General features: G+C 28.9%; 1 protein-coding gene across 2 annotated transcripts; it reads left to right on the forward strand.

Annotated features, from left to right (window-relative positions):
• The first annotated feature begins 3,185 nt into the window (after positions 1 to 3,185).
• On the forward strand, positions 3,186 to 8,824 carry LOC130961361 (serine carboxypeptidase-like 11). Of its 2 annotated transcripts, XM_057887205.1 has the most exons (15): positions 3,186 to 3,291; positions 3,382 to 3,470; positions 3,676 to 3,824; positions 4,700 to 4,776; positions 4,896 to 5,015; positions 5,124 to 5,226; positions 5,436 to 5,473; positions 5,587 to 5,685; positions 5,776 to 5,862; positions 5,992 to 6,144; positions 6,395 to 6,466; positions 6,770 to 6,885; positions 6,993 to 7,106; positions 7,672 to 7,717; positions 8,497 to 8,824. In XM_057887205.1, the coding sequence occupies exons 1-15, from the start codon at positions 3,265 to 3,267 to the stop codon at positions 8,578 to 8,580; spliced, it is 1,374 nt and encodes a 457-aa protein (XP_057743188.1). In that variant the 5' UTR covers positions 3,186 to 3,264; the 3' UTR covers positions 8,581 to 8,824. The 2 variants fall into 2 exon arrangements, with proteins under 2 accessions (XP_057743188.1, XP_057743187.1); XM_057887204.1 differs by having other exon boundaries at positions 3,213 to 3,470.
• Positions 8,825 to 9,784: the final 960 nt, after the last annotated feature.

Genomic DNA, 9,784 nt, shown 5'->3' on the forward strand with positions numbered 1-9,784 from the left:
TCTAAATGATAAAAATTTGTTCAGAGAACAAATATTAAATTCTTTAAAAATTAATTTGAATGTTCGCTCTAAAAATATAAATAAAAAATAAAAGTCATTACCTATCATCTCGTTTTCACTTGTTCACAAATCATATATTATTTTATTGTCTATTTTTTATCTTTTATCGTTACACTTTTTGTGATTGCGAGAATGCGAGGCAGAAGAATTGACATTCATCTCACTCTTTTCTTTAATTGGTTACCGTAACCTATGAATATTTTATTGAGTTATTGTATCTATGTATTAAATATATTTTAAATGTAATATTTATTAGCACTTATTCGATATGTATGTTTATTGTATTTAATAATATTTTAATAAAAAATAAAAAATCATCTTCAGATATATTTGGATATACTTAAATATTATCACGTATTAGTATTTTTAATTTTTTTAACATATATTTTTAAAATAAATTAAAAAATAATATATATTATTATTTATTAAAATTTTTTTAAATATTTTATAAAATTAAAATAAGATAATAAAAAATTACAAATTAATTTATATTTTAATATCAATAAAATATTAAAATATCAATACAATTTAAAAAAAAAAAAGATTTTATATTTTATTTATATATATATCTATATCTTATAAAATTTTAAAATTTCTGTGTAAATATATTTCGTATTCTGTCGTATCCTAGATATCATAGGTTAATCATGTTAAATGTAAGAGAAAAATTCTAAACGGCTCCTAACAATTATTTTAAAAAACAACGAGGTCTTTGATAAAAAAAAATGTTTAATTACACTGTTGATCCCTATAGTTTTGTCAAATTTTTAATTAGGTTCCTACACTTTTTTTTTTTTAATTGAATTCCTAAATCAATATTTTTTTTTCAATTAGGTCCTTACCGTGACAAAAAGTTTAATTTAACAGAATATTCTATTCCTAAATTAAAGATACTCTAATTTTTTTTAAATCTTTAATTATCTCTCTCCTCCTATTTTCATAAAGACAAAATTAACCTTGCCTCTTCCTCTCCATCTCCCTCCTTTGCTCCCGTCTCTCCCTCCACCTTCACTTCTCCTACTTCTGCTGCACCCCTCCATCCTCTCCGATTCCATCCTCACTCCTCTCAATTTTGTCATTCCTTCATAGTATCTTGATCTTTGCTAGTTTGAGAGTGAAAATTGATGGAAAGAGTACTTATCAAAAGCCAAACACTCCAAGGTCAAAACATTCAGTAGAAGATGAGGAAAATTAATAATTTAGAATGCAGATTTCAGATACTACGAGAGTTAATTTCATAGTGACCAAAAGAGGGACAAAACATCTTTTTTGCTAGAGGTGCATTCACATTCACATTAATCAAGTATATGTAGGTCATTGAGTATATTAACTTCTTACAAGAGAAGGTGCATAAGTATGAAGGTTCATTCCAAGGATGGAACCTCAAGTCAGAAAAAAAAAAAACTGATGCCATGGCTAAATAACATACGAAATGCTCCTATATATTGTGAAGGATTTTTAATTTTTGACCATAGTTGTTTGTTTATTGAGCACAACAACTCCCTTCAAGAACATAAATCATCCTCCTGGAATAATAAACAACAATTTTTCAATTTCTATTTCTTTATCGCCAAACTTCTTATCTCCTAGAAAAAGTATTGGTCTAGACAAAATGCCTCACATCACACATAGACTGCCATATGATGTAGGAAATTGCATATACCAACTTTGAGTGTCAAAATGTGATTGCTACTAATGAAAAGTTGAAAGAGAAAAAGTTTGCTATTGAAGGTGGTGCCATTAAAAGAGAAGACAGGGTTCATGGCGGCGTGAACCACAGTATCGATGAGGGAGGGAGAGGAAGCGGAAACCTTAAGGGCAGAGATTGGGGGATACAACAGAGAGAAATTGTGGGTTGGGTCGGGTAAGATCAGGCAATTGTACGGCGAGATGAGTGAGTGTTAACAATAAATAATGGGTATAATGGTAAATTTATTTTTTTAACGTTTTTTTGTAACGTTTATTGTTAAGAGGGACATAATTGACAAAAAATATTGGTTCAGAGATTTAATTAAAAAGAAAAAAAGTGTAGAGACCTAATTAAAAATTTGGCAAAATTATAGGAACCAACAGAGTAATTAAACCTAAAAAAATATTCAATTTGGTCTCTGAGTTTTTCTTTTATGAGACTGATTAGTTCAAAAAGGTCAATGTTATTTTTTTTGCATAGGGATTAATCAATCTAAAAAAAAAAAGATCAGGAATGGAATTGAATATTTTTTTATTAAAAATTTTGTAGTCCTTTCAAAATAATTGTTAGAGGCTGGATTGAATATTCACTCTAAATATAATGATAAAACAACATTTATCCCATTTGAAATTTTAGAAGTTTAAAATAGGAATTTGAACCAAACATTGAGCACTAAACGAGTGAAACAGAAACGTACATATATAATGTCATTTTTTGTGCGTGTGATTTTTAAAAGATTTTTTTATCTTTTTATTTATATTTTATAAATTTTTTTATTTAAAATAACTTAAAAAAGAGTCACTTAGATAAATACATTTACAATATTATTTTAAAGATATTTTTTAATAATTAAAAATTAATATATATAATTAATTAAATTGTATTATTTTTGTCAAAAATTATATAATAAAATAAATTAATTTAATAAAAAAATTAGTAAACAAAATATTTAACTAGTTTAAATTAATATTTTTTATAAAAAATGACTACAATAATTTTATTATAAAAAATAATTAAAATATTTATATATATATATATTTTTTTAGTTTTAAAAATTTTAAATTCTAATCCTATGAAAACACAAAAAAAAAAAATTAAAATAAAAGATTTTCAAATAATAATAATAATAATAACAATAATATTTTAGTTATTTTTTATTAAAAATATTAATTTAAATTAGTTTAAAATATAATTTATCGATTTTTTAGTTAAATTAATTTATCAGATTTAATTTTGATAAGAATAATATAATTTAATAATTATATATATTAAATTTTAATTATTAAAAAATATTTTAAACATCTTTATTCCACCAGATCTCAAAATAACATGAAATAAACGAGTCATGTGATCAATTGTTTTTTTTGGGGGGGGGGGGGGGGGTGGTTGAAAATGACCACCAAGCTGGTTGCATATAGTCTTACTGAACAATAATAATAATAATAATTTATTATAAAGCAATTGGTACTTTGGTAGCAGGTGGGATTCCGTGAATGCATTCATCTTTATAACTCATGGAAGACACCGAATACAGAGAAGAAGTAAAGTGACTCAAAGTAGTAGCAGCCATGGCTTCTAATAATCAAGTGCTGCTTCTTGCATTCACACTCACACTCACACTTTTCTTGCAGTTTCTACCATCTGAGATTGAAGGTATTGGTGCAAAAGTTGAAAACCTTCCTGGTTATGATGGACCCCTTCCCTTTCATCTTGAAACCGGGTACGTTCATTATTATCGTATCACCTGTCGTTCTCAAAATCTTACTAAACATTCTTTTGAATAACAAATGAAGTAGAAAGATATCTGAAAACAATCAGAAACATGTATTATTCAACATTTTCTTTTAGTATATTTTTCCAATTCCATGCAGCAATTTTAACGAACAATGTTTGGATCTGAGGAAAAGTTATTATTTTTATTACAGGTATATTGGGTTGGGGGATTCAGATGATGACATGCAAGCTTTCTACTATTTTATTAAGTCAGAGAATGATCCTAAGAATGACCCTCTTTTGCTATGGCTCACTGGTGGCCCCGGTTGTTCTTCATTTTCTGGCCTTGTTTATCAAATAGGTGATCTTCAATTCTATTTCATAACATTTGATTAAATTTACCCCCATTTTATGGTGAAAACTCATCTGGAGTCAACTTCACGTGAAGTTACGTGAAGTTGATAGCTAAGAACAGTTAAATGATTTGACTGATTTGACTAAATTTTTATCTAACGATTTTCGGTTATCAACATCGCTCGAAGTTGACTGCACTTCAGTTTTTATCACATTTTATTTCCTTAATCTGTTCTTTAAAACAATGTGCTAAATGGCACTTCTTGCCGGTTTTATTTATAAAAACGAGCTAATGTTTGAGATTGAAGCACAAGTTTGAAAGTATCGAAGTATAATACAGCATTTACAAGACTTCATTTTTCTCATTTTAGCATAAATGTTACTGGATTTTGAATCTAAGTTTCATTTCGAGTAAAATCCAAGGTTATGAAACCGAATCGAACCGACTGGTTCACTAGGTTAGTCAAAAATTGGTTATCAAACCGAGTTAGTTCATAACAAAAAACCAGTTACAAGCAAATCGTAGAAAAAAAAAGTATAAATTGGTTAAACCGAGCCAATTTTTTAACGGTTAACTGGTGTAAAATATATAATTTATACATAAATATATATTTTATTATATTTAATTAAACTCTTCACTAGTTCAGCGATTCATTTTTACAACCTTGGGTAAAATCAAATTATAGTCCATTCACCAATGCTTGTTCCTCTTGAGCAAGGTCTCATGTTCGAGTCTTGCGGACGGATAAATGTTAACAAAAAAAGGAAAGGTTATATAGTCCACTTTTGGCATAGACTTTTCAACCCTGTAGAATCATTTTGCAGGAAATTGGAAGCCAAGGTTGTGAAATTTGTTTTCCTAAGAAAAATGCGAAATTGCAGGTCCAATGAAATTCAAAATTGAGGAATTTGATGGGAGCTTGCCTAAGCTCATCCCGAGGCCACAGTCATGGACAAAGGTAACTATTCGTCCTCAATAATTATTTGGTTTGTTTAGTAGTAATAAGACTATTTATTTTAGGTTGTGGTTGTAATAAACTGTTTTTCTGCTATCTTCATGGTTTTTCTTTTTTCTCAGGTGGCTAACATTATTTTTGTGGATTTGCCAATGGGAACTGGATTCTCTTACGCCAAAAATGTCCTTCCCCATCGAAGTGACTGGAAGTTTGTTCACCAAACCCATCGATTTATTAGAAAGGTAAAGTCACAATGCTTATGAACATGTCACTTCCAACATACAGAGTGTGATATAAAACTTTGATAATGTAGTAATAAGGTATGGTATTTTTTGTCTTAATCTTTGTAGTGGCTTGCTGAGAACCCGGAATTTCTTTCAAATAAGTTCTACATGGCAGCTGATTCGTACTCCGGCATTCCTGTTCCTCCTATTACTCAAGAGATCGCTGATGGTAATGAATTACTAATTATCATTGTGTATGATGCATATGTTTTAGAATCAATAGCAAATATCTTCATGCCTTGCAAAATTTTGCAAAATTTGGGTCCTATTTCTTCTCTACAAAGTTTGATTCATACATAGTCATAATTAAACTTACTGTTATTGTATGCGTCAACAAAGGATCACAACTAACTGATATTATATTTCCTTAACTAACAGGAAATGAAAGAGGTCTCGAACCCCGGATAAATCTCCAGGTTTGTAAACAGTTCCTCTGCCTATGTTTTCACTACTAACAAGAGTTAAGAAATTGCATTTTTGCTCTTTGAACTATGAACCATGAAGCCTAAATTGTTCTTAAACTTTACAGGGATATATACTAGGAAATCCACTAACATCAGGATTAGAAGATAATGATCGGATCCCATATGTTCACGGAATGGGGCTTATTTCTGATGAACTCTACAGGGTAGTAATATTTTTCTTCAAGCATTCAATGAAATTGGTTACTAGAATGAAATGCCAATGATTCTAACATGTTTATTATCTATGGATACAGTCCTTGAAAAAAACTTGTCATGGCAACATTATAAATGTGGATTCTACAAACAAATTTTGTCTAAATGACATGCAGTACTATCATGAGGCAAGTGATGATGATGACTACCCTTAATTTTACTATATGATCTTTATTTATTTACTTCTTTCTAGTCTTTCTTGTTCGGAATTTGTTCACCATATGGGTAAAACTTTCATTGTTTCTTATCTTTTCCAGCTTCTTGAAAATATTGAGTTGTACAACATTTTGGAGATATATTGTGTTGATGAGAATATCAAAGGAACAAGACAGAACCCCAGGAGATCTCTGGCTCAGAAGATAAAGGCACCTTTGAGTTCTCCGGTCACAGTGCCGGATATGCGCTGCCAAGTAACTTTCTTTTGCATATCTTGTATAATTTCATAAAAAACATTATGTGCACACTAAAAATCAGTCACTATAAATAGGTGTGTAGTTTAATTATTTTAATGTAGTTTTGTATTAATATTTATTCTATACAAGTGATTGATTTGGTGGCTGAATTTTGGTATAGACTTATCATGGTTGATAGTTTCATACATATTTTGGCCAAAGTGTTTTCAAAATATGATCTGAACCTTGTTTTTTTTACTTCTTGTAGATTTATGGTTTCTTCCTTGGTACGGAATGGATGAATGACCCTGCTGTCCGTAAGGCACTGCATATTCGCGAGGTTTGTATTATTTTCTGGTTTAAAATTCTAATAAAGTATTAATTAAGGTTTTCAATTAGATATTTAAAAATCATTAGATGACAATTTAGTCAAACTTTGTTAAATTATCTAATGGTTTTCAATTATTAACTTTATATCAAGACAACTGCACATGGGTTTTCACCATTAATTAATTATCTTCTACTAGTGTAATCCTTTTTATTAGTTATTGCTGTTTCAATGTTTGTATCGCCACTTTTTATTAATTACTGTTTTACAATACTTGTTTCATTAACCTTGAAATCGTATATCAATGTTCTGCAGGGAACTATAGGGAAATGGAACCGGTGCTATAGTGACGATTATGTATCTGACATCCGTAGCAGCGTTCCGTTTCATGCGAATCTAAGTGCAAAAGGCTACCCTTCCTTGATATACAGGTGAAGAAGATTACTGCATTCTAAATCCGTTCCTATTTGTCTGAAAACTGTGCTTTTTGTTTTCTTTCATAGCTGATTTTGTGTCACCATTGATGTTATCTTGACAGTGGGGATCACGATGCAGTAGTTCCTTTCTCGTCGACTCAACGATGGATAAGGTCTCTAAATTACTCCATTGTAGATGATTGGAGGCCATGGTATTTAAATGACCAAGTTGCAGGGTATGCTATGAAACTTTTATACAACATGAAAGAAATAGATATATTAGGAAGCAAATACCAAAAAAATCTATCAATCATAGTTTAACTTTTTTTACTGTTCAATTTAATATTTTATAGCTTTTATCAAGCACACTAGCTATAAAGCTGTGTTTGGAAACGAGACTGATATTGAAAAACAGAGACTAAATTAGTCTTTGCATTGTATTTGGTGTAAAATGTAGTAGATTGAGTTATGTCTTAGTATTATGTTTAGCGTTAGATAAATATGGAGATTAAGGATAGATTTAGAATTTGTAAAGTTAAATAAGGATATTTTTTAGAAGAAATGTTATTAAAATTTTAGTTTCCATCTCCGAAAATTTCAGTCTTTGTGTCTTCACTTTATGGAGATATTGAAGGGACTGAACCTTTGTATCTTAGGATTAAAATTTTAGTTTCAGTCTCTAGCCACCAAACACAATACTAAGTCTTAGTCCTTAGTGTTAATCCTAGTATCTAAAAACAAATGCTACTTAAGAAAGCAAGCCTCCAGATCTTTATTATGACAAATTTTTCTTTCATGCAGATACACGAGGACTTACTCGAATCAAATGACATTTGCAACTATAAGAGTAAGAACAAATTAAACTCTTGTATCATAGTTTATAAGTGCTCATGATTTATTTAGAATACATTTAGGATATTATAGATTAAGATAGTATCTAAATATATTTTACATTGAATTTATATATATTTAGTTTGATACTAGGTCTATTATTATTAGATTATATTTTTGTCCTATAAATAGAAAATTCTTTTTCTAAGTATTTGAAAATGAAGTTTATTCTTGAGTTATTATTACGATTATGAATTCTATTATAGTATTATAGTTATTATGAAATCAATGGTGAGAGATCACACTTTACTCTCTAAAGTGAAACTCAAACTTTAGAGGATCCAAATCCAAATTATTTGGACGATCTTTCTAAATCTAATGGGTCCAGTTTCTTGTGAATACATCCTTAAGATGTTGCCACATGGCAGCCAAGCTCTTATCACTTCTTGTTGCCAAAAAGTGTTTGCTGAGTGGTCCATTCTAGCAAACCACAAGTCACTCGAGTGTGTTGCCATGTGTCTCTGACGTAACAATGATGATGTATCATGCTGATGTGGCATTCATCTAGTATTCTCCTATGTTTTTTTAATTTGATATTTGATTAATTTTATCATTATGATTGTATTCTTGATGTATATTACATTTTTAATTACAAACTCAAGTTATTACATTTTCACATTATCTAAATATCAAGCTTACTTTTTAATTATTATTATGAAATCTAACCAATTTAAGTTTTTTTTTTATTTGAGAAGTTGTCTAATTTATTTTTTTTTTCACCTTATTTAATTGCAGGGTGCAGGGCATACAGCTCCAGAGACCAAGCCGGACGAAGGTTTTGCCATGTTCGTTAGGTGGATATCTAATAAGCCTCTTTAGCTTAGCCACACAGATGCAAGAAATCTTGGTTACACATTGAATTCTGATTAATCATTAGTCAATATTAGTCTGAGATAGGTTTGAATTGGTCTACAAATTGTTTTTAAGTTTATCAATTGCGAATTTGCGAAAAACATCTCGTGGACTAAGTGAGCCACGGCCATTTATTCGAAGATCTAAAATTTTGTTCTTTGCCCTACGTATTCTTTGGAGAAAATCCTTATAGTAGTCCTGTGATTCATTTCGTTATTCGATTTGGTTCTTTAGATTCTAATTTTATTATAGTGGTATTTTAGATTGAACTTGGGATACTATAATAGTCCTTGGATTCCTTTGTGATGAGTCAGCAATTGCAGTGACGACATAGCAGTCCATTGCCATGTTGGATGCTGCAACCGCTATCTTACGTGGTCAAATTCAAATTTCGACCCAATTGGGTCCTTCCCTATACAATTCTAATTCATTTCCATGACTTTTTATTAGATTTAATTATTCTGGTAGTTTTTATAATTTCGTAAAATTTTTAATTAAGTTTTTATATATTTTTTAATTGAGTATTTGTATCAATTTTTTTTAATTAATTTTTTTATAGTAATTGGTTTAAGTTTATAAAGATCCAACTAAAACAATTGGTATAGAGATTTAAATAAAAAGAAAAAAATGTAGGAATTCAATTGAAAAAAATTTTGGTGTAAGAATTCAATTAAAAAAATATATATATATATAAAGACTTAATTAAAAATTTTACAAAATTATAGTAACCAACAGAGTAGTTAAATCTTTTTATTATTATCAAAGGCTCATCTTTTTAAAAAAATAGTAAAGTATATTTTTTATCCCTAAAATTTGGTAAAATTTTTAAAAATATTCTTAAGTTTTATTTTGTTTCAATTTTGTCCTAAAAATTTTTAATTTGTATTAAATATATTTTCGACCGCTAAATTTTCAAAAAAAATTTAAGACCAATCTAACCATAATGTATAAAAATTATGCTTAATTTATTTGTATTAAGAATTATTTTTATAAAATTGTTATTAAATTAGTCTTAAATTTTTTAAAACATTAGCCTTCTGAAAATTTTTGTTTAAGAGCAATTATACCTATATGAGTATGATAAGCATAGCTTCATTGAGTTGATCATTTCCGACGGGATTTACACATGTTTTCACTTTGGAGCAGCTTATTCAAAGATTCAGATGCACAT

The sequence above is a fragment of the Arachis stenosperma genome, chromosome 2 (genome assembly GCF_014773155.1).
Source record: "Arachis stenosperma cultivar V10309 chromosome 2, arast.V10309.gnm1.PFL2, whole genome shotgun sequence".
Lineage (NCBI taxonomy): Eukaryota > Viridiplantae > Streptophyta > Magnoliopsida > Fabales > Fabaceae > Arachis > Arachis stenosperma.

Bases quoted from the DNA above. Each gene is read 5' to 3' on its own strand.
- LOC130961361 (XM_057887204.1), top strand. From the start codon at position 3,319: ATGGCTTCTAATAATCAAGTGCTGCTTCTTGCATTCACACTCACACTC. The intron at 3,471-3,675 runs GTACGTTCATTA...TTTTTATTACAG, and splicing joins CCCTTTCATCTTGAAACCGG to GTATATTGGGTTGGGGGATT. The intron at 6,467-6,769 runs GTTTGTATTATT...AATGTTCTGCAG, and splicing joins AGGCACTGCATATTCGCGAG to GGAACTATAGGGAAATGGAA.